Source organism: Sciurus vulgaris, assembly GCF_902686455.1.
Source record: "Sciurus vulgaris genome assembly, chromosome: 11".
NCBI lineage: Eukaryota > Metazoa > Chordata > Mammalia > Rodentia > Sciuridae > Sciurus > Sciurus vulgaris.
Window position 1 is genome coordinate 14,323,849 of NC_136472.1, and position 24,501 is coordinate 14,348,349.

A 24,501-nucleotide genomic window follows, 5' to 3' on the forward strand; every position below is an offset into this window, starting at 1 on the left:
ATTTCCAACCTGTTCTAACTCTGTTGATTTTAAGTCAGAATTAAAGTTGAGCTCTGAATTTTTTTTTTAAGCCAACATTTTATACTCCTTATCAAGTTCTTAAGCATAGTCTTCAGCTACCTTTTCTCTTTCAATTCAGAATTAAATCTTAAAATACAGTGACCAGCCTTGCATTTGGGTCCCGTGTGAACCTAGTGGCCATTCTTTATTAATTCTCACTCAACAAATATAAATGTATACATTTACATATATCTCCCAGCTGTGTACTATGGACTGTGGTAGGTTTTGAGGATCTGAAAAGAAAAGCACACAAGACAGATAAAGCCTCTGCCTTCATGGTTTTATATGAAGTAATTCTATAATTAGGCATCTATGAGGAGAATAAACCAGGTACAGTGATGCATACCTATAATCCCAGCTGCTCAGGGGACTGAGACAGGAGGATCATAAGTTCAGGCCCAACCTGGGCATCTAAGTGAGACCCTGTCATAAAAATAAAAAGGACTTGAATTGTGACTCAGTGGTAGAATACTTGCCTAACATGAGCAAAGCCCCAGGTTTAATCTCCAGAACCGAAAAAAAAAAAAAAGAGAGAGAGAAAGAAAGAAAAGAAAAACTGTACAGTTTCTTCAGTCATCAGTTTTATTGTTCTATGAATTGGGTGTGATTCCTTCTCAGTTTCAGAAATGTTCCAGAATATTTCTGCAGGTTGGGAGGAAGAAACCAGTATGGATTCTTAAATAATACCCCAAAAGTATACAAACTATATAGGGAAAGATTAATGTTTGACTATTAAAAATATCAAATGGTCATATAATAAAAGCCATGCAGCTCCAAATAGAAGAAACACAAGTGGCTTACAGAAATGAAAACATGGTCAAGCTCACTCATAAAAAATGCGGATTAAAATTAGATAACCACTTATCATCAGACAGGAAAAACTTGAAGTGTCTTGCCACTGTCATTTTTGGCAAAGATGGAGTATACAGCTTCTCTAGAGAGAATTTGGCAGTAGTTAGTAAGGTCGAAAATGTAGCTAGACCACATCCTAACAGTTCTACTTTTGTATATTGGGGTATATTAGCAACATGAATAAATAGAACATAAGAGTGAGTGAAGAAGGAAGGAAGAGAAGTATGTCTATTACTCCTAATGTAAAAAAGGAGTACAGAATAATATTGTATAATATTGAAAGCCACATGAGTAATACAAGTCTAAAAACATTTTGGGGAGGATTCATACCAAATTGATATTCATTCATTCCTCTGTGAAGAAATGAGTCTAGAAACTGCAATCTGGAAGGGTACAGAAGACCCTCAACTCTAAATCTTAACACTCTACTATGTTAATAGTACTTTTTAAAAATTAAGCAAGTTTGGCCAAATGAATCTTTATTTTTCATGAAGTCTAGATGATAGGTAAATATTTGCTATGGCCTTTATGTGATGTCAGATATTTTGTGGTTTTCAGTGAGTTGAAAAATGATTGTATAGACTTTTAGAGTCAAATTGACCTGTATTCAAATCTTACTCTGCCACCAAGTATATGAGTTTGATATCTCTTGGTCTCAGTTTGTTGTCTTCAGTGGAGAAAAGAAAAACTACCTGCTTCATAGAAATTATTTAGGGCTTACACACAAGTCCACAAGTGAAAGTATTTAGCATGTGGTAAGGTACTTAGATCTTTTGTTACTCATATAGTTTTATTTCCTTGAGTATGTACTGCATAACTCTTTTCTCTTAAATTCTTTAAAGGCTTGATTCTTTCTCACTCCTTGGGCTGGGGAGATAGCTCAGCTGATAGAGTGCTTGTCTCGCAAGCACAAGGCCCTGAGTTCGATCCCCAGTACCGCAAAAAAAAAAAAAAAAAAAAAAAAAATTCTGTCCTCTCACTCCTTTTAACAAAAGCAGAGGGGATTTTTTCTTTTAATTGGCCTCTTTTATTCCTGTAATGTTAAAGGTTATAATTTATATGCCCACTTGGAGTGAATGTGGCATATGTTTTTCAGTCAGCATCGGAATCTCAATGGTGCTGGAGATAGAGGAAGTCACAGGAGCAGTCATCAAGATCATCTCCGAAAAGATCCATATGCCAATCTCATGTTGCAGCGGGAAAAAGATTGGGTCTCTAAAATCCAGATGATGCAGCTGCAAAGCACTGATCCCTACCTGGATGATTTTTATTACCAGGTAAATACTTGGTTCTAGTTTTGAAAATAACAGTTTGGCCCCTTATGCTAGTAAGGATATTGACTTAAATACTGGTAGAATTTTCTTTTGAGGTAGTCCTCAAGTAGTTGATAATTTACCAAACAAATTTCATCCTCATTCTAAGCAAGGGACTCTTGAGATGTTTGCTTTCAGATCAGTGTTTTCAGTTTCTTTGGCATCAGTATTCAGGTTCTATCAATTAAGAATATTGGCAGTCTAAAGACATTTCCTTTGATTAAAGTTTTTGAAGGCTAAGGATTGTTTTTGGCAGGGGTGAGGGGGCAGTTTGTGATTAAGCCCTGGGCTTCGAACTTGCAAAGAATATGTTCTACCACTGAGCTACACTACCAACCCAAAGGCTATGAGTTTTAATAAGTAAATGTTAGCTTGAGTGTAGCAAAAATTAGTGATTAGTACGTTTCTAGGGTTCAAGTTGTGTTGCTGCCACTATTGTAAAGCAATTATTTGGTAAAGAACAGTCATGGTCTGTGTTTGTGTTACAAATGAAATCATCTTGTGGTAGAATTACTTTGAAAAACTGGAGAAACTGTCAGCTGCTGAAGAAGTGCAAGGTGATGGCCCTAAAAAGGAGCGCACCAAGCTCATCACCCCTCAGGTGGCCAAACTGGAGCATGCATATAAGCCAGGTAAGGTCCAGGCCCTTATATGATAAGAGAAATTTGAGATGCCACTGGTTTGATAAAATGTAGGTGACACCACGTATGTTTTGTCTTCTTGTGGGGGCAAGGAGAAGAGGGTATTCCTGCTATCCTGTGTGTGTGGATGGTTTGAGATGTTCAAAAATAACTTACTGTTATTAATGGCACTGTTGCCATTAATATACGCAAAGTCAGCCTTTATTTGGCCATAAAGTATGTGGCTTGACAGATGACCTCCAAGGTGCTTTTAATATGTTTAAAATAGAGAAGAAGGAATGAGAAGTAATAGATTATAATGAGTTGCTTTAAGTGATACATAGGTTTTTTTGTAGTAAGTTGTCAACTGTGAGTAAAGAACAAAGAAGTAAAGATCTGTGAATGCTGCCTGCCTGTATTGCTGAGTTTTTATTTTGTTGGAATTTTTTTGTCCTTACAGTGCAGTTTGAGGGCTCTTTGGGGAAGCTCACTGTCTCTAGTGTGAACAACCCTAGAAAAATGATCGATGCTGTTGTGACATCTCGGAGTGAGGATGATGTAAGTGTCTGTAGGATTGTGTATTTAAGACCCGCTTGGTCATCACCAGTTCCTTTGGGGTCACTGTGGAAGATGGGTCATGACAAAGTTGTTTATCGTCTAAGCTCTGGAGCTTCTCACTTGACACGTAATGGCCTTCTGGTTTTCCACAGACATGCTGAAATAATAGCACCTTCATTTCTGATGTAGTGAGTGAAGGTCCAAAGAGGCAGGAATCTCGATGGGTACATTTATCTGCAAACAACATCTATTTACTCCAATTTGCTCTTTCGTTAAAAATTACTATTTTCTGTGTGTTCTCAAAATTTGCTATGAAATCTTTGTCCTCTGTTAAATTCTATAATTACCTTTTGCCTGTCTATAAATTCAGTTTAACAGTTTGTGTGTTGGTTGAGTCTGTCAACTCTGAACCTTGTGTTAGTGTCATTTTAGATTATTAACTTGCACAGAATCAAGATTCTCTTAAAATATTTTCACAAATGAAGCTGCAGATGCATATTTGTTAAATTGTTCTTAGCAGAGTTCTCAGACACTGAAAATCTTGTCTTTTCTAGGAGACAAAAGAAAAGCAGGTTCGGGACAAGAGAAGAAAAACCCTTGTCATAATTGAGAAAGTAAGTTTTAGGATTTGTTACTGTAATTAGTTTCAAATAAGGAACTCTGAAATGTGTGTATACCCAAGAAGCAGAAAAGTGAGCAATGACTCAGTGTTCTTTAATTAAGAATATATTCTTAGTATTGCTTATTGTGTGCCAGAGCACTCCAAAAAGAATTGTGGTATACCTTGCCTGTGGTATCATGAAAAGAATACTGCAGTTAAAATTAGAAGTACTGAATTTTTGTTCAGACTCGTTCAATTAATAGCTGAGTATTTCTGGGCAGGTCATCTTTCTAAGCCTAGTAAAAATGGGACTAAAATTTATATTGTTTCTTCTGTGGATTTATTAAGTCAGTTCACAGATAATTATTGGATACTCCTTGGGTGCTAAGGAAAATTAGATAATGTATAGAGTTGTGTAAAGCGTAAATACCACATGGCAAAGTCATAGAAGGTGGCCTTGGAGTATAGTCTCCAGGGTGCAAATCATGTCTTCCATTTCTGACTGAGTCTGATATGGAAGTGAGTTATTTAATCTTTCTGTGATGTCCTCAGTTTCTTTATCTGTAAAAATGAAGATGATTATGATAGTTTTCTAATGGCAAGGATTCAGTGAATGAGTGTAAGGTGTTTAGAACAGAGGCTGGCACCCAGTGGTAAAGTTACTTATTAACATTTTTATAAATACAAGGTACCACTTGTGGCAGTAATACAGAAAGTTATGTATACAGTGCTAATATTGCTGCTGGAAAATTTGGTGGTCCAAACTGTGAGGTTGTTTATCTAATACTTGATGATCCTGACATAGCATGCTGTAGCCTGATTTGTCTCTCCCTTAGACTTATAGTTTACTTCTCGATGTGGAAGATTATGAAAGGCGTTATCTCCTAAGTTTAGAAGAAGAGCGGCCTGCCTTGATGGATGAGAGAAAGCACAAAATCTGTAGCATGTATGACAACTTAAGGGGTAAATTGCCTGGGCAAGAGAGGTAAGCTTTGTGCACTTTGAGGAAAATAAGATTACCTGGACTTATTTCTCTGTCAGACTGAGCTTTACACATTTCTGCCTTTTCAGGACCCTCCCCTGCTATCTCTGTAAGCTCAGAATCTACTTTTTGTCCAAACTCAAAAGGTGATTTCATGTTAGACATTTCATAATCTTTCCCAGCCGGTGGCTGGGCGGGGTGGGGAGGTCTTCTTATCCTGAGTTCATTTATTCAACAAATATGTATTCAGTATCCACTAGGAATTGTGCTAGGTGCTGCAGATAAACAGTGAGGGACATTGGATTTTTGTTTTTGAGCTTACAGATTGTATGCGGCTTATGATTACTAGCCTTTTCTACCTTGCAATCTTCATGTGTTTGATTTTCTACTAAAATGAGAATTGTAAACATATTTCCTTGGAATTTCCACAGAATATGTATATGATATAGAAACCAGTCAGTCTTCCAGTGGAGTCTTAAGTTCTGTAACTTTTGTTGTTTTTCTGTATAATATCTCTTCTCCTCGTTATCTGGAACAGAATCCTGTTGTTGGCAAATGTTCTGTAAATCCCAAATACTTAATTGATGAATGCAAGAGGACTACATTGCCTAAAAATTCTCTTTCCCTTTGCCAGGAAGGTCCATCAACAACTAAGTATATGTGTATATTTCAAATTATTTTTATTATTATTGTTTTTTATTTGTTAATGGGCCTTTATTTTCATTCATTTATTTATATGTGGTGCTCAGAGTCAAACCCAGTGTCTCACACATGGTAGGCAAGTACTCCAACACTGAGCCACAACCCCAGCCCAATATATATATTTAAAAAAAAAAAAAAAAAAAAGCACTTTCTTTCCAACAAACCTTTTGTAGTGTTTTTAGGGCTGATAAGGAACTGGTTGAAACTATTTGTGGTTTGTCCATAAATCATCGTGTTACAGTGGCATTAAAATGTATATGGTGGAAGTGTATCTATTTACGTGGAAAAGAGTTTACAAAATATTGACACTTGTAAAATTAACTCATTGTTTTTATTTATATGTGTGTGCGTGTGTATATACACATATATACACACACATTTTGCATGTTGCTCTATTAACCACGTGATAGTTGCATAGCTGCTTAATCATGCACCAAGTTTTTCTAACATGTAATTTGTGAAATTGAAAATATGCTTTTTATTATTTGGTTAAAGTTGGAGAATTCTCACTATTTTGTAATCAGATCATTGAAGAGGGAAAATGAATGCAGTGTATTAATTTAGAAACATCTAAGAGGAAAAAACATGAGGATTTCCTGTATTGCTCTTGTTAATGAAAGTTGTCATTTTTCTTCCCTTGTAGGCCAAGTGATGACCAATTTGTACAGATCATGTGTATCCGAAAAGGGAAGAGAATGGTTGCCCGTATTCTCCCTTTCCTCTCCACAGAGCAAGCAGCTGACATTCTCATGACAACTGCCAGGAACCTCCCTTTCCTTATCAAGAAGGATGCACAAGATGAGGTGATCCACCATGTGGGACATCTGTCCTTGCAGTTTTTTTCACTGTTTATAAAATTTCCAGAATTTAACTTCTTTGTCTCTTCTCCCTTTTGTGTTGTTTTGGTCAAAACTTTGACATTAGGATTTGATTATTTAAAACAAAACCTTAAGTAATTTAGATGTATTTTTTAAATTCCATATTTAGTGGAACAGACCATCTTTCTAAACACAAGGAAATCAGCAGGTCCATCTTAATTCACAACATAGTTGTGACAATGTGGTCTGTATCAGAATTACTAGGGAAGCAAATAAGTCAGCACTATACCCCAAATGCTGAATCAGAATTTATAGGGGATGGCTGGGTCCCGTGTTGAATGCTTGCAATCTCAGCAACTCAGGATGCCAAGGTAGGAGGATTGCAAGTTCAAGGCCAGCCTCAGCAACTTAGCTGTACCCTGTGTCAAAATAAAAAGGACTGGGGATGTGGTCCATTGGTGAGGCTCCTGGATTCAATCCCTAATACCACAAGGAAAAAAAGAATTTACAGAAGATAAATCAAGTCCTCAGCTGATGGGGTGCCTCCTAACATTTGAAAACTTCTGGCGGTTACTTTCTAGAAGGTAAACTATTGCTCATTAGGCTGTTCTGAGTAGTTTAACATTAGCCTATAGCCTTAGGTTGAATTGTGTCCCACAGGAATCAGACCAGTGCTTTTAAAAATAATTCTTTTATGGTTTAATACTGGACTGGAATTTGAGACACGAATATCAAGTTTACAAGTCAATATTTGGTTAAAATTCCTCTCTGCTTATCCCTGTAATAGCTCTTAAGAGATAACAAAATTTAGAATGGTTTGAGAGGTCAAAACAAGAAATTGCAAAAGGTAGGCCAAAGGATTAGTGTTAAAGAGTATGAAATTCAGAATACTAAACGTGTATGAGTGAGCTTGTCATAGTCAACTAGAAGCTGAGTAAGACCTGTAGAGGCAGTTATTCCACAGAAGGCAAGTGGTGCCAGGATACATTAGAAGCTGGAAACTGTTCCTTCTGTAGACTCTTAAAATTTTAGCATCTACAGAAGTGAATGAACAGTTTAGGTCTCATCATTAGGAAAGTGAAGTGAAAAAGGAAGTTTATTTTTAAAAGACTCAGGTGGTTTATCCTAGTAAATTGACTAAACTGAAAAGTTACTACTGTTTTAGAGCATGTATGCTATAAGCAGTGAGGCAGCAGGCACTCTTTCTATAATTACACAGAGCAAGTTTGAGTAAGCTTTACTCAGTTGGCAGATATGTACTGGACACTATTTTACATCCTAGCAATAGAGCACCTAGTCCTAGGAGCTAGGAATACAAACATGCTTGTCCTTATGGAGCTTACCTGCTGGTGAGGAAGAACTGATTAAATGTAGAGCCTGAGTTTTTACCTTGGTGTTTTGAAGAGTAGTAGACTACATCTCTCAAAACCGTGTTCTTAAAGTAATAGCTGGTTGCAGGTTGGAGCTGAAATGTACAAGGCAATCCTGAAATATTGTGTGCCTGAAAGCAAGGAAGTTAATAGGTTACTTGGGTCCTGTGGATGCACAAATCAACTTGAAAGGGCTCTTGTTGGCCAAAAATGGGATCATTTGTATCAGAAAGAAAAAAATCACAGTAGTGGACTGAAAGAAGTGTATTTCATTTAATGAGTTCATAATGACACCAAAAATAAAACAGTCCTCTTTGGAGACTGCCAGGCCATCAGCTCATCCTGAAAATAGGTAAATAAAGGGAAAGACTCAAGCATTTATCCTGCTTCTATATTACAACCAGATGTCATGGTTACCAGAGTTGGTTTATAAATGTTTTTATAGAACTTCAGAAAATAATCATTTTGTAAACCTTTACATGTTTGGAGCAGATTGAAAGCTGAATTCAGTGAGGCACTGCTAATGCCACTAAGAACGGGACACCTAAGCACTGTGCTTCTTCATTCCTGCAGTTTTCCTTCATCCCTCTTCTGCCCCACCCTGCTCCATTGAACCTATGTCTAATGGAACTTGTAATTCCCACCATCAGTTCTTGGGGAAATACTGAATGGCAGAACCATTTAACTGACACTGCAGAGGTGCAGTTGCCAAATTCAAACTGGGACAAATTACACGTTGTTTATTCAGTAAATAAATGGCATGAGTTGTTTTTAAAACCTTATCAATCAAATGCAGTATATGGATCTTGTTTGATCATGATTAAAACAAATCAGCTGCTAAAAGATATTTTTGGCTCAATTGGAGAAATAGGAATTTTGAGTAGGTATTAGCTGATACTACAAAATTATTTTTAATTTTGTTTGATATTGTAGGAATTTTGAGTAGGTATTAGCTGATACTACAAAATTATTTTTAATTTTGTTTGATAAGTATTTTTGGATGAAATAATAAAATACAGAAGGAACAGGTTTAATAAAATTGGGAGAATACTGATAATTTTCTATTGAAGTTGAGTAGTAGGTGCATGAACATTTTACTGTTCTTTGTATGTCTTTAAATGTCTGATAAAAAGCTTTGTATAGAGTAGTAAACAACAAAAGTGGCCCAGTCTCTGTCCTTGAATGCCATTTAAAATAATACATAACTTTATTTAATAGCATGAACATTGAGTGCCCTGGAAGCTCTCGATTTCTTTTCTTTTTTTGTACTAGGGATTCAACCCAGGAGCGCTTTACCACTGAGCTACATCCCCAGCCCTTTTATTTTTATTTTAAGACAGTGTCTTACTTAAGTTGCTGAGACTGGCCTTGAACTTGAGATCCTAAGCCTCTCCAGTCAGGATGACAGGCATGTGCCACCATGTCCAGCTCTTATTTTCCTTCTATGTTGAAAAATCAGCTATATTAGTTTCTGTGTATTTTTAACTTTTTCCAGTCTAGATCACATGGCAAAAAAGAATAAATGAGTAGAAGGCTACAATTCAACATTGTTGGGTTGACTCTAGTACCAACTATGTAACTCTGAACGCTGACTTAGCTTCTCTAATAATTATTAGTTAACTATTTGTTCATTTCTTCACTGAGCTTTTATAAATAATATAAAATTAAGTCTGAAAATACTTATCAGTAATTATGTAGTAGTCTGAACTTTAGAGTGTTTCTCACATTATATTGAAATTGGCAGTCTTTCCCCACTATACTTCAGATGTCTGAGGGTTGGTCTCTGACCTGTGTCCCAGCCTTTTTATTTTGTACCCATGGTATCTGGCACCTTGTAGGCATTTTAAGCCATTTAAAGTTTTTGAAGTAAGCTAAATATTCATACCAAAACAATATTTAATACGATGTTTTACTATGAATTTGATATTTTAAGTGATTTTACCCCCCTTGGTTCGCATAAGTCATGGCATTTCCAGTGAAGATTGAAATGAGGATGCTCTCAATAGATACGTTAGAATCCATTGTTGAGCTTTCAGTCATATCCAGTGGGCTTGCCACCTCTTTTTCCTTAAATCTTGCCATAAATTGTTGAGTATACAGCTGAGCATCCGTCCATTCATGGCAATTGACGGAATTGAAGGAGCAGTTGACAGGATGTAATGCTCTTGTTTATTTTTTGTAGGTGCTGCCATGTTTATTGAGTCCCTTCTCTCTCCTCCTTTATCATCTTCCTTCAGTGACTGTCACCAGCCTTCTGCAACAGCTAATGAACCTACCTCAAAGTGCAACTGCACCAGCACCCTCCAACCCTCACCTCGCTGCTGTGCTCCAGAACAAGGTGGTCTTGCCTTGTATTTTATGAAGCATCTAAATTTCTTTTTTTTTTTCCTTTTTTTCTAAATTTATTCAAATTTGTTATGCATGACAATAGCATGCATTTTGACACATTGTACACAAATGGAGCATAACTTCTCATTCCTCTGGCTGTACATGGTGCTGAGTCACACCAGTGGTGTAATCATACATGTATATAGGGTAATATTGTCTGTCTCATTCTACCATCGTTTGCATCCCCACTGCCCCACCCCTCACCTATTTCCCCTCTGCACAATCCAAAGTTCCTCACTCATCCCTACCCTGCCCCACTTCTATCAGCATCCACTTATCAGAGAAAACATTTGGCCTTTGGGTTTTTGGAGATTGGTTTATTTCACGTAGCACAATATTCTCTAGTTCCATCCATTTACCTGCAAATGCCATAATTTCATTCTTTAAGACTGAGTAATATTTCATCATGTATATGTACCACATTTTCATCATCCATTCATCTGCTGAAGGGCATCTAGGTTGGTTCCATAGTTTATCTATTGCGAATTGAGCTGCTATAAACATTGATGTGGCTATGTCACTGTAATATGCTGATTTAAGTCCTTTGGGTATAAACTGAAGAGTGGGATAGCTGGTCAAATGGTGGTTCCATTCCAAGTTTTCTGAGGATTCTCCATACTAGTGAAGCATCTAAATTTGAGTTATAGATTAAAAAATGATGGCTACCATGGCTGTGATAACTTGTTCAAAGGGGTTTATTTCTTTTAGTCAGAAGTCACATTAATCCTAGTAACAAAAGCCAGAAGTAAGTGCTGTTATTTTTAAGCCTTTTCAAGCTAGGGATAACAACAGTGTTGTTATTTTTTTGTTGCTTTTGTTTGTTTGTTGAAATAGGATTTTATGTATCTCTTGTGAAATAAATCTGGTATAGTCAGTGCACAGGGGAATGGGGGGTCCAGGCTATATATATTTTTTTTCTCTGCCATCTTTAGTAGCAGTGGTTTCTGTATTCATGATTCCCTAAAGATTCAGGATGGTGTGGAATTTACATCAGGAAGGAGGGTGATTTTGGAAGGTGTGAATTGATTGTCTGTCCTCTTCATTGGGACCTTTTCCAGGAGTTCAGACCAACTTCTACTTAATATCAATGGTCGGGATTTAGACTAACAGATAAACCTAACTGCAGGGAAGTCTGAAAAATAGCTTTTATCACACATCATTGTTGCCCCAAGTAAAATCAGAGTTCCTAGTAATGAGAGGGAAGATATATCATACTAGGTAATGATTGGTGGTCTTTGTTATATGGCTATAAATAGTAGAGATTTCCCATTTCATATTTTATTTATGTCAGATTAAAGATCCAGCAACTCCTAGAGGAAGCATAATTAGAAGGAAAGAACCTGAGTTTTTAAATAGACCAGGTTTCAGTACTTGTTTGCCATATTAGCTTTATAATTCCAGACAGATTTTTCTCACTTCCCTGTGAGAACTTCCTGATCTGTAAAATGGAGGTGATGATGTAGACTTGACAAAGTTGTCCTTGTACTTCACTGAGATGATGCCTGTGAGTGCTTCATGTAGTGCCCCACACAAAATAGACGCTCATTTAGGGCTGCTCCATACAGTAGAGGTGAAAAGTAGTAATCTCAAGGCCTCTTTGTCCCTTCCACCCACAAACCTACCAGAGCGTGACTCTGAAGGGCAGACGTCAGAGCAGGAGAGGTAACTGCCTTAGGGTGTAGATGGGCTTCTGAAGAAATCAGGGATATGATTTGATATCTTGATTTTAATTGCGGTAAAGGTAGTAGGAAATTGTGAGGTTAGATAAGATCATGTAGCCCAGTGCTTCCCCCTTCCATACAAACAAAATGAAAGAGAATTTTGTGGAAAGTCAAGATTATCCTCCCTGTAAGGTGAATTCATGAAGTTGGGATGGAATCCCAAAATATTACCGGCTTTCCTTTATGTTCCATTATAGATCATGTGATTCTTTATTTAACCTACTGTTTCTTATCCCTACTTGTATTTTTGTTTCATGCCCCTTTAAACTATATGTTTCCTCCTTTTACAAAAGTCATTTTTGTATATTTCAGTTTCCTCCTTTTACAAAAGTCATTTTTGTATATTTCAGTTTCTAAGTATCATGTTGCTGAATTTTAATTCTAGATAGAATGAATGCATCTGTTTATCCTGTCTTTATTAAGATTCCTATTAACATTCTGTGTAAGCCTTTGTAGTCCCGAGTGTCCCTTATTGAGGAATTTTTCTCTGTATACATCAGCCTTTTCTGTACCTTGTTCTACATTTTCTAACATCTTTTTTTATCAAAATATTTTACTCATTTATTTAATGCTTTTTCATTTTCCATGAACTATAATTGACTTTTCTTTTTAATCCATTGTAGTTCTTGTAAATAGGAGAAAAGCCAAATCCCATGTTAACCATGACGGGGGGAGAAATCATCTTTTCACCCGAGGGTCAGGCACAGACAGGAATGTTGGACACTGTGATTTTCTGTTTCCATTGGCTGTGCTTGGTCATGGCTGTGCCAGAAGCGAAACCTGGAGAAGGATACAGGCTTCCAGCTCAGGCTGTCCATTTTCCACCTGGTTTCACAAACACAGCAGTGAGGTCATTGTTTCTTAGTGCCGTTCCCATTCAGTGCCAGGATCCTGTCAGTTGTGGTAGAGGAGGTTTGGCTGCATTGTTTGATACTCTGTCTTCTCTTACAGTTTGGCCTGTCACTGCTCCTTGTCCTCCTGAGCCGTGGGGAAGACCTTCAGAGTTCAGACCCTGCTACAGAATCAGCGCAAAATAACCAGTGGTCAGTATAGACTGTTTCTCTATTTTAAGTTCTTTCAGGTAATATTTTCTTTCTTTTTCTTTTTTTCTCATATTGTTGTTTGGGGTTTTCCCTATCAGGACGGAGGTGATGTTCATGGCCACCCGAGAACTTCTACGGATTCCCCAAGCAGCCCTGGCCAAACCAATCTCTATACCCACAAACCTAGTGTCCCTTTTTTCTCGCTATGTCGACCGGCAGAAATTGAACTTGCTGGAGACAAAACTGCAGTAAGTTTTAAAAGGATGGTTGCACATGTCACCAAAGTTGGCGTTTTAGAAGTTTTTGATAGAGGGGAGGATAAAACTGAATTTGGTGGAAAAGAGTAAAGACTTTAAATAAACATTTGTGTATCTGCTGATATAAAATGCTATAGTGGGTGCAGCAGTACCCTCATTGAGGTCGGCTAGAACAGTGTCTTGGGTGTTTCCTTATTGAGAATCTTCACAAGGTTGAAACTTTAATACAAAAGTTTGCCTTCTGTTTTAACTTATTTATATAAACAAGTTTTCTTTCTCTTTCTTTATACCCTTAGGCTAGTTCAGGGGATACGATAAAAGATCTGCAAATGTGTCCTGTACCTCCTTTTGGCTGCCACCTGCACTGCTGCCATCACCAATGGAGTGTTTTTACTGAGGGAGGGAAGGTAGATTATTCCCCAAAGCAAAAAGTCTTGTGGGATCGATTCCTGTTAACAGGGGTTGTCTCTAAATGCCAGGTATTCCCCCACTGCTCTGTGAAATTTGGCTGGGTGATACTTATGCTGGGTTTCTTCTTTACCTTCTGTGTTACAATTCTGCATGTTCTGTTTTTACTCAGTTCTTCTCAATTTTGTATTTTCTTTGCCCTAGAGACAAAAAAAAAAAAATACATATCTCCCTTGATCCCACTACCACTATTCCAGTTCAAAGTAGATTGTAGCCTTCCAAAAGATTCCTCCCCTCATCCTCTCGAAGTCTTTTTTCATTACCCCATATTACTATGAGTGTAGGAGAGCCAACTAAATAGAAATCAGAATCTAAAAACACACACCCCATACATACATTTGTATGGTCTCCAGAGGGTCCTTAAAGAATGAATTTTAAATTGAAAAATATTCAGTTGACACATACCGCCTCTGAACAAACCAGCTGATGTATTTTTAATTTGTTTCTGTTCCATCTTGTAATTAATTTGGTGGGTCTCTGTTTTAATATAAATACAGGGTATATGGCACATTTAATAAAATCAGATTTCTTAATTGACTGCTGTCCAGCTCTAGGCTGAGAAGTCACTTTCCTCTTCCCACTTGAAGTTCCTTTGTTTCTGTCCACCCTGACAGAAACGGCACACGGTTAAGCCTTTTTCCTGCTCCACCACGGTGTGCTTGAGCCTGTTCCTCCAGTACATTCGGGAGCCCCGAGATGACCCTCACTCACAGCCTGCTTCAGCAGCGTAGCTTTTTGCACTCTGTCTTCCTGAGGTGACTTCAGAAAGCCATGCTTGTCCATCTCTCTTCCTCGCTTTCATCTGGTACCATGGGTAGAAACCTCCAAGTGTAGCCCTGGAAGCTAAGCTTGGCCTGCTCTGCTCTTCAGCTTCCTCCACACCATGGAGAGAACTGCCGTCCTGGCTTCCATCTCACCCAAGCCTCATTCCCAGGCTGCCAGGGGCCTGGGTTTGAATCTTAGCAGGTTCAACCTGCCATGATCTTTGTCACACCCTTCTTCCTTTCAACAATCAACCAGGATAAAGAGTGTTGGTCCTTAGTGATTCAGTCCTCAAGAAGATTAAATCTGAATTAATTACACATGCCCTTCCAATCTCCTTTATGCCGCTCTCACCTTTTCGAATGTAGTGGGGCGACAGGCTATGACATTTAAAGAGAATAAACATTTTGCACATACATGTATTGTACAACAGTAAAATCCTGTTATAACCAGCTGTCCTTGTTCTCCATCTCCGTTTCTTCCCATTCTGTAACCCCAGGATTCACCAGCTGTTCCCCAGTGACATTACCTAGCTTTCCTCCACTGTCATTACTGACTATTTCCACTATGCGCCTTTCCTACCTTCCCTTCACAACTGATCAAGTGAATACTTGATTATTATTTCTTCCTTACTGTACTTTATCTTTTTTGTTTGGTTCTAATTAATGAAAATAAAAGTTTCTAAATTTACATTTTTATAGGGTATTGTAAATAAAAACAAATTGTATACTTGAAATAACTGTGTGCTGGCATTTTGTTATTTCTGAACATATTTTTTATGTATTTCTAGCAAATACAGATACACTGGCAAACCTCTTGATGTTGGGAATTGTAAAAATGTTTTTACCTCTTTTGTTGTAAGGGACACAGATTCCCCCTGCCCACCATACTGGAGATTGAACCAATGGGGCTCTACCACTGAGATATATCCCCAGATATTTTTATTTTTTTGTTTTGATACAGTAACTGAGTTGCCCAGCCTGGCCTCAAAACTTGATATCCTCCTTTATCGGCCTCCCAGATCACTAGGATTATAGGTACATGCCACTACACCCTGCTTTAAATATCTTTTTGTTGTTGGTACCAGGGATTGAACCCAGAGGCATTTAACCACTGAGCCACATCCCCAGCTCTTTTTTTGTATTTAATTTAGAAGCAAGGTCTTACTGAGTTGCTTAGGGCCTAGCTTTTGCTGAGGCTGGCTTTGAACTCAAGATTCTCCTGCTTCAGCCTCCCAAGCATGTGGTAACTTTCCTTTAAAAACCTAGGATACTTATTATAGTCAAAATGCTGCCCCCCCCCCACTCCGCATTTTAACTACAAAACAGAACCATGACTGTAGTTAATCTCCATCCCGTCCCATCTGTCTCTAGGCAGAGCAACATGTTTGGCTTTTTTGAGTTTGGCATTTAACTGTTCTCATGGTGGTATACCCCTAACACTGACCATATTATATCTTAAAATTAATCTCTTTAAAGGAGATGAGAAAAGGTTAGTTCTTTACAGTAAGTTTAGTTTCAGACTTGATATCATTTTTTACTCTTAAATGCTTAAAAGATTCAGCAAACAGACAGTTGTAGTGCCACACGCCTATAATCCCATTGACTCAAGAGGCTGAAGCAGAAGGATCAAGAGTTCAAAGCCAGCCTCAGCAAAAGTGAGGTGCTAAGCAACTCTGAAACCCTGTCTCTGAATGAAATACGAAAATAGGGCTGGGGATGTGGCTCAGTGGTCAAATGCCACTGAGTTCAATCCCTGGTACCTCTTCCCCTCACCCCCTGCCCAAAATAAAGATTCAGCAAACAAGTGGAGAAAATCCAAAAACTAGAAAGGAGGATTACTTATTACTGGGCACCTGCTGGCATAATGCTTTATTAGTCTCCCTGAGGTTAAAATATCTTGCCTGAGGTAACAGCTAGTTAGCAGCAGGGCAGGGGACTCAGGATATTATTGCTGTGAAGGAATAAAATTATCATCTGATAAAAACGTATTCTCACCTCTTGGCATGAACAAACGCAAGGTTTCCTTAGTAACCCTGTTTTGCAAAAGTGGGACAGCAGGGAGGATGACCTTTTGTTCCCAGGAGACTAGATTAAGCATGTCTGTGAGGAAACCCTCAGGGAGCATGATGGACAGCATTTGCACTTGAGGCTCTAGGGGGCTTTGTTTTTGTGAGACAAAAACAAGCTTAAAACTTTCTTCTACTTTACATGATTATAATAGCTTACACAACAACATTAACTGGCTTTGAGTCATATGTATGTACCAGATATTGTTCTAGGTGCTCTAAAAGTCATTGGTAAGCCTTAGAATAACAAATGAGGGCAATATTGATAATCACATTATACCTGGGCATGGTTGCATACTCCTGTAATTCCGGTGACTTGCAAAGCTGAGGCAGGAGGATCACTAGTTTGAGCCTAGCCTGGACAACTTAGCAAGACCCTGTTTCAAAAAAAATTTTTTTTCACTATTTTTCAGTTGTCAACTGATCTTTTATTTATTTATATGTGGGGCTGAGGATTGAACCCAGGGCCTCACATGTGCCAGGCAAGTGCTCTACCACTGAGCCACAACTCCAGACCCCACCTCAAAATTTAAAAAATTATATTAGTTGTGCAGTAAAATACTTTGCAACAGCATGGCATAGTTAAGAACTGATAACCATGTGTGTAATCTTTATGTGTCTTCATATATATATATATATATATATATATATGAAAAAAGAAGGCCTAAGTAATAGATGGGTTAGAAGCTTTCATAGGTAATAGGTAACAGACTTGTGCATAATAGTTCCCAACGTAAAATGCAAATGAATAACAAGTCTTCCCCTGCTGGTCATCAGGAAAATCAAAAATAATTTTTTAATCTATCAAATTAACAAAAATGTCTAAAGGATTACTAATAGGAATTTGGGATTACCACTCCCTGGTGATAATAAATTTGCATTTCTGAAAAAGTCCTGTGACAATGTGAAAATTTCAAAAAACCTTTGACCAATTAATTTAGCTTTAGAAAATCTAAAGAGAGAATACAAAGCAAAGATACTACAGCTTTATTTGTAACAGAAAAATTAGAAATAACCTAAGTGTTCAACATCACAATAGTGGTAAGTAAATGTTGGAATCCATGGGTCATTGACGATTTGAAAGGCAGAATTTTTAATTATGGAAAGTTTATGGTATGAGAAAAAACATTGTATATCTGCTTTGAGTCCATTTTGTAAATAAAAATGCATATGTGATGAATAAAAAGGATATTGAATGTGCTCCTAAAAGATAACTGATGTCTATCTCTAGAGGGTGGCATTATTAGGAATTTGTGTTTTCAGTAATTTCCAAATTTTCTACCAAGAATTTGCATTGTTTACCTTAGCATATTTTTAAGGAAAAATTGTTTTCAAAGAATTGAGAAAAATACTAAGAATATCATGTTAAGTAAAAAGTAGATTCTATATGTGTACTTGGCAATCTGTGTAGAAAAAAAAAATGTATAGGAAAAAAATACAGAGATGACCAAATAGCAATGATTGCCCATAATGGGAGGGTTTGTGGAGGATTTCAATCATCTCTTTAGGTGATTGTTGTTGCTTTTCGTTATTTTCCAAACTTCTCTTTGGTTGAGCGAGTCTGTATTATAACCATAAAAGGTATTCTCAAAACTGCTATAAATAGTAGGCATCTATTTCTAGTGAGAAAAATCAAGCAAGACTGACATGTCTAGATGTGCTTAACTTCAGAGACATTGCATTTGACTGTAACTATTGAATGCTAGGAGTCTGGAAAAGTCATCTGAAAGCACAACAGTTAACTTATCCTGAGATGTGGGCAATTACTCCATTGTACACGTTTAAAAGGATACACCAACTGAAAAATCAAAGATTCACTTTAATAAGTCCAAGCTATATCTCCCAGTATACTACCATATTTACACAAAGTTGCATAATTTTTTCCAAACTGTAGGTGCTGTATCACCAAAGTTGCCCTGCTAAGCATTAGGAAGAGCAAGGCATGACTTGGAAACTGAATAGCCTTTGTGGGGTGGAAGAGCCAGAGGGTTCTTGAACTTTTCCTCTTCTCCCAGCTGTGCTCAAATAGATTAATATTGCGATCTCTAAGAAATTGGTATGTGGGTTTTTAGGAAACAAGTCTTTACAGATTCAGTATCTTAAAATCACTAAATAGTGGTATTATTTTGACCATCTTTTTGCACTAGAGACTCATTTGTGGCTAGATTGCAGGTCTCACAGCATCCTCTGCTTTGCTTTTTATTTTGCAAAAGATCCACATTAGGCTGTCTGAGGTACTCCTTCATTATTCATTGTCACTCTTCATGCTCCCAGTTTAGCCAAGTTCATTCTCCAAAGCCATATTAACCAAAATCAGACTTGAGATCTGAAAAATATCTAGAGGGGAGGTAGGTGTACTTTGCCAGTTGTGAACATGACATCTCTTAAATTGCTTAGATTGTACCAACCTAAACAGTAAGAAAGAAATCTGCCTATAATCAACAAAGGGGAAGTATCTCAAATTCCATGCCCCACCGCCTGCAAAAAAAAAAAACTGCCAGCAGTTTAGTGTATTGTCCTCCAAGTGATTTCTTTATGTGTATGCATACAAAGATAGAGCTATATTCTTACCTTTTTCCTTAATACATCAGGGACATCTTTGTGAGTAGTGAGCTATCCTGTTCTTTTGCTGGCTTTTTAGTGTTCTGCTGTGTCCCGCTGTGCCATATTTATCTACCTGCTCTCCAGTTAATAGGATTCAGTCTTTAATGGTCAGCCATTGTTCATACAACAGTGAAGAAAGGAGAACCCACAAAATCGCCTTACATTTCTACATAGCTATCTTATAATGTATGAAGAACACATGTCCATTTTCTACTTTAATCCTCTGTATAATCTTTTGAAATAGGGTGGGCATCTATGGTTGTATTATACCAAAATGAATCAGTCAGACCACCCAGCCAGTGAAGGCTAAAACTGGGATTTAAACCCTGAATTGTAAGCTCTATATCTAGAATCCTAACTGTAAGAAGGCTCCTGTCCTAGACCCATACTTTGTGTTGGACAAGCTAAAAAGTTACAAGGCTTTAAATTGTCATCTGCAGTCTCTCCTGATTGGATTTTAATGTCTTGACTTTCAGTAGGCAAATTAAGCAGTGGCTTCTCAGGAATGCCAGAAAAGGGCAATTGAGGTTGTACTTATTGGGACCAACTGCAGTAAGGATCAGAATCACAAGAATGCAGCTATCAAGACATCTGTAGAGTCCTTTTGCTTTAAACATAACACTCCTTGCTTCTACTCGTGCTCCTTCCCAGTGTTTTGAAATTCACTTTTTTATATTGGACATTCAGTCACGGGTGATTGGTTCATTCATTAACTGTATTAATATGGGAGCTCACAAATGCAGAAACTGTCTTGTTCAGCTCTTCCCCCAAACCCAGCATAGGATCAACACCTAACTGGCAACCAACAAATGTCTGGTCATGAGACAGTTATTAAGAAACAGAATTTAAAATGCTTATTCAGGACAGACCTTGAAGTAATCAAGGCCCATTGTTACCTAAGGCCAACTCTCATTTTATCATAATCACCCCTAGGTTAGGAACAATTTGATAGCATGAGTCGGACAGTGGTGACAAACAGAAACTAGACCCCTGTTCTGGCACAGTTTGTCCTGAATAGGATACTTAGAGTGATAAGTGTTAAAAAGAGAACAAAAGAAGGTAATGAAATCAAGAGTGAGGGGAGGATTTGCACTTTAGACAGAGTAGCCAGGGGAGCCCTGACAAGTGGGTGACATTCAAGTAGACACATGAATAATGAGAAGAGGACAGCCACTGAAAGGAGAATGAGTGAGGAATTCAAGGAACTCACCCAAGGTCAGTGTCACTGGAGTAAAGGGAGTGGGACAAAGAGAGATGGGCCTCAGAAAGTTAGTGGAGACAGGCCACACAGCCTGGGAAGGATTGTTCTCCTTAAAATGGGAAGCCTTTGCAGAGCCTCTAAGATAAAATACTACAAAACATCACGTCTGCCTTTAAAAATGACAGTGCTGTATGGAAGTGGCACCTGTCAGGGGAAGGGGGCTTAGTCCACTTTTTGTTGCTGTAACAAGGCCAGAGGCTGGGTGATTTCTAAAGGAAAGAGATTTCACTTAGTCCACAGTTCTGGAAGCACAAAGTGTGGCATCAGCATCTGCTTAGCTTCTGGCAAGAGCCACGAGCTGCTCCACGCATGGCGGAACTGTGTTAGAGGAAGTAGGGGCATGCAGAAGAAGGGACAGAGGAACTGACCCACTTTAAATAACTCACTCATGGTATCTAACCCACTTTCACAGGTGCTTTAATTCTTTCCTGAGGTGGAGCCCCCATGACCTAATTACCTCTTAAAGGTCCCACTGACTCAGTACTAGTACACTGGCAATTAAACTTCAACTCAAATTTTGGTGGGAACAAATCATATACATCCAAACCATAGCGAGGGCATTTACCAAAGAACCTGACACTCAAATGTTGTCTTCAGAAAGTGGACACCAACCTTTAAAAGGCAAAATAAAGCCGGGCACAGTGGCACAGGTCTGTAATCCCAGTGATTCAGGAGGCTGAGGCAGGAGAATCACAAATTTGAGGTCAGCCTCAACAACTTAGTGAACCCCTAAGCAATTTGATGAGACCCTGTCTTAAAAAAAAAAAAAAAAAAAAAAAGCTGGAATGTGACTCTGGCAAAATACCCCTGAGTTCAATCTACAGTACAAAAAAAAAAAAAAAAAAAAAAAAAAATGGCGAAGTGACTGAGGGAATAATTTTTTGAAAATAGATGTGGGACAGCAGTGATCTTTACAGTGTTTAGGGCAGTGAGACTGGTATACAAGGATGGAGGAAATCGGTCATTTTGTATTTCTTACAAAATGTTGAGTGGTGGATTGGTATTAGTTGTATTATTGCACTTCATTACTTTCATTTGCATGTGTACTCTCTGTATGTCATGGACTGAATTGTGTTTCCCCTAAACTCATACTGCAGTTCTAACCCCCAGTCCTTCATATTATGACTGTATTTGAAGATGGGGTCTTTAAAGAGGCAGTTAAATTAAAATGATATCATAGGGTGGGTCCTAGTCCAAGGACTTTTCCTTATAAGAAAAGATTAGGACACAGACAAACACAGAGCAAGGGGTAAAGACACGGACGATTGTCTAAACGCCAGGGAGAGAGGCCCCAAAAGAAATCAACCCAGCCAATGCCTGATCTTAGACTTCTAGCCTCCAAAATCTTGAAAAAAATTTCAGCCCAGTCTGTGACTTTTTTTTTTTTCAGTGCTGGGGATCGAACCCAGGGCCCTGTGCTTGGCAAGCACTTTACCAGCCAAGCTATCTCCCCAGCCCTCAGTCTGTGATTTTTATAGCAGCTCTAGAATACTAAATATTTCAAATATTTCATCATTAAATATTTTTAGTTATTCCTAAAAATCCATAAAGTAGCATAATAATATGTACTGTTAACAGAGGTTATTTCTGAAAGGTATAACTATGAAGAATTTTTATTTTCTCTATTTACATTTCTGAGTACTTTTAACTCTTTTTAAATGAATATATAATAAAGTTTCTATTCAAAGGAAGGAAGAAAAGAGAACATGGCCATGACTTGTCCAAGACTGCGCTAAGTGGCAGAAAAAGAAAACCTGAATCACAACTACTTCTCCATCTGACAGCAAGAAGACATGTTGTGTGAAACTTTCAAAAACGATCCTTAAAAGGGAGTGACTGCTTTTTTGTTTTCTTCCTTCTTCTTACTGCCTGGAATGTAGTTACAGTGACTTAAGCTCTTGCCATCACCTTGAGGCAAAAGTAACCTCAACAACAGAAACACTGTGGAGAAAGAAGCCTGTGTCTGAAGGCTTCCGGGAGCACCATGCCAACCCTGAGCTGGGGATAATGGAACAGGGGCAGGCTAGAGATAATTTTTTAAAATATTTTAAAAATATCATTTTGTTATTAAAATTAAAACCAATGTCATTTCATTGTAGATATTTTTACATTTAAATTATGTGTAGATGGGCATGCAACATCTGGACAGCTCATTTAACTATTTGAATCATTTTTGTGATAAAAAAAAAAAAAAGATTTCCAAGACACGAGTAGTGTGATAGGCCTGATTATATCTCTGTTTGAACACTGGCTTTGCCTTTATACATTCGAGTGTCAGCCGTCTCCTCTGTGAAAGAGAACAACTGGGACTATGACAAAAATAAACGAAATGATATGACCCATGGAAGTGTTTAACACTCAATGAAAGCTAGTGTCCCTTTACTTTATTAATTTATTTCACCTCATATAAAGTCCAACGGTTTCCAGGCTTTTCTATGGCATGTCTAACATCAGGGAGCACATGTGGGCCCATTTATGCTAACTCTACTGGCAGTGAAGGTAGTCTTGCATAATTAATAATTAATTTGGCATTCAGTAGTACATGCCAGGCACATAGCATGCATTTTCATTGATTCTTTCCCCAAAACCTTGAAAAATAGATGCTATTAATGTGATTATAAGGAAGTCAGTAAGAAATCAAGTAAATGGCCCAAAGTTGCATTCACTTAGCAAGAACAGTATTTGAAGCCAGGTGGATGAGATCCCAAGACGGTATACTGCAGAAATAAGCTAGTAGTGTTTCCTGCCAGGAAGTGAGAGAGGTGATTTTCCCAGTCAGTATGAAGCCCTCCCTTTTAAAATTCACATTGACTCCCCGTAGGATCGTACACAAAATCTACCCAGAATATGGTACTTGTTCTCTCAGAGTGACTGTTCCCCTAAAAATCCTAAAATAGAGGGTTAAATGACCTCCTTTGAGACTTTGTTAAAGAACCAGTTCTGATACACTCACTTTTGTATCTTCTAGTTTCTGTGAATTTCTTCATTCTATTGCACAAACTTGAACAAATGAGGAAGATCAAAGAGATCAGATTTAGCCCTTGCTCCAGAAAAAGTTTAGCAAGCGAAGGAAACCAGGAAGACCACTGTTTGATGACCACACAGATAATTTCATCTGCCAAGCCCTTTTTCCATTCTTTAATACAGTATCTATAAACAGCAGGCTTTAAGAATTGTTTAGGTGCCAGGTGGGGTGGCGTGTGACTGAGGAGGCTGAAATAGGAGGATTGCAAGTTCAAAACCAGCCTTAGCCATTTAGTGAGACCCTGAACAACTTAGTGAGACCCTGTCTCAAAATAAAAAGGGTTGGGGATGTGAGTGTTCAAGTATCCCTGGGTTTAATCCCCGGTACCCTTCTCTAAAAACAATTGCTTAGGGAAAGCAGGATGAATGACACTAGCCTCAGTGACTCTGGGAAACACAGTGTCAGGCTCACCACCAGGTACAGTGGTATACACCAGATGTATATAGTATATATCAGATGTCCAGCCTGCTGCTGCTTTCATGTAGCTTACAGGAACCACAGGAGTCCTGACCTAGGAGGGAAAAATGGCTGATACTATAGTGAATGCTCTGTCACCAAGATCCCCTTAGGACCAGGTGCTCAAACCTCAGCTGCCAAGTGTTGGCTGATGGCTCACAGCTGAGTCTCTCCCTCTGGGAATTGCCCTCTCCTGGAAAATCTGCAGGCTAAGTGCAGAACCCTATCTTTCCTCAAGACTGGACACCTGGATAAAGCTTACCCAAGTCCAGACCTCCCCAGGCCTCTCTCAGCCTCTTCCTAGTGCATCTCAGTTCTACTGCTCCTGACCCACCCTGTTTCCTTAACTGCCGCAGGAGTGTTGCTCCTGGGAGCAGTCCCCAGGAAAGTTATAGGGGAATCTGTCCTAAGAGACTCGAATTTCTTCTTATTCAGTGGAGAGAGAGACTCCTGCTATCCCTCAAAACAACAAATAATCTTTTCCAGTAAGAATGTTTTTACTGCTTATACAAATGAAGTGAGGGCAAAACAAGGTAGCTGAACACCTACCTGTGTTGCATTGGTACAATGGG

At 38.2% G+C, this 24,501-nt stretch overlaps 1 protein-coding gene across 4 annotated transcripts in view; it reads left to right on the forward strand.

Moving 5' to 3' along the window:
- The window catches only part of PATL1 (PAT1 homolog 1, processing body mRNA decay factor), a 28,574-nt gene extending 13,320 nt beyond the window's left edge, over window positions 1-15,254 (forward strand). For all 4 annotated transcript variants that reach the window (XM_079102270.1, XM_079102271.1, XM_079102273.1 and 1 more), the window contains 10 exons: window positions 2,009-2,189; window positions 2,734-2,857; window positions 3,306-3,403; window positions 3,958-4,017; window positions 4,841-4,989; window positions 6,332-6,491; window positions 10,059-10,214; window positions 12,937-13,028; window positions 13,127-13,276; window positions 13,582-15,254. In XM_079102270.1, coding sequence (XP_078958396.1) covers window positions 2,009-2,189; window positions 2,734-2,857; window positions 3,306-3,403; window positions 3,958-4,017; window positions 4,841-4,989; window positions 6,332-6,491; window positions 10,059-10,214; window positions 12,937-13,028; window positions 13,127-13,276; window positions 13,582-13,603 — 1,192 coding nt within the window. In that variant the 3' untranslated portion in view covers window positions 13,604-15,254. The remainder of the gene's footprint in view (window positions 1-2,008; window positions 2,190-2,733; window positions 2,858-3,305; window positions 3,404-3,957; window positions 4,018-4,840; window positions 4,990-6,331; window positions 6,492-10,058; window positions 10,215-12,936; window positions 13,029-13,126; window positions 13,277-13,581) is intronic.
- The last annotated feature ends 9,247 nt before the right edge of the window (window positions 15,255-24,501 follow it).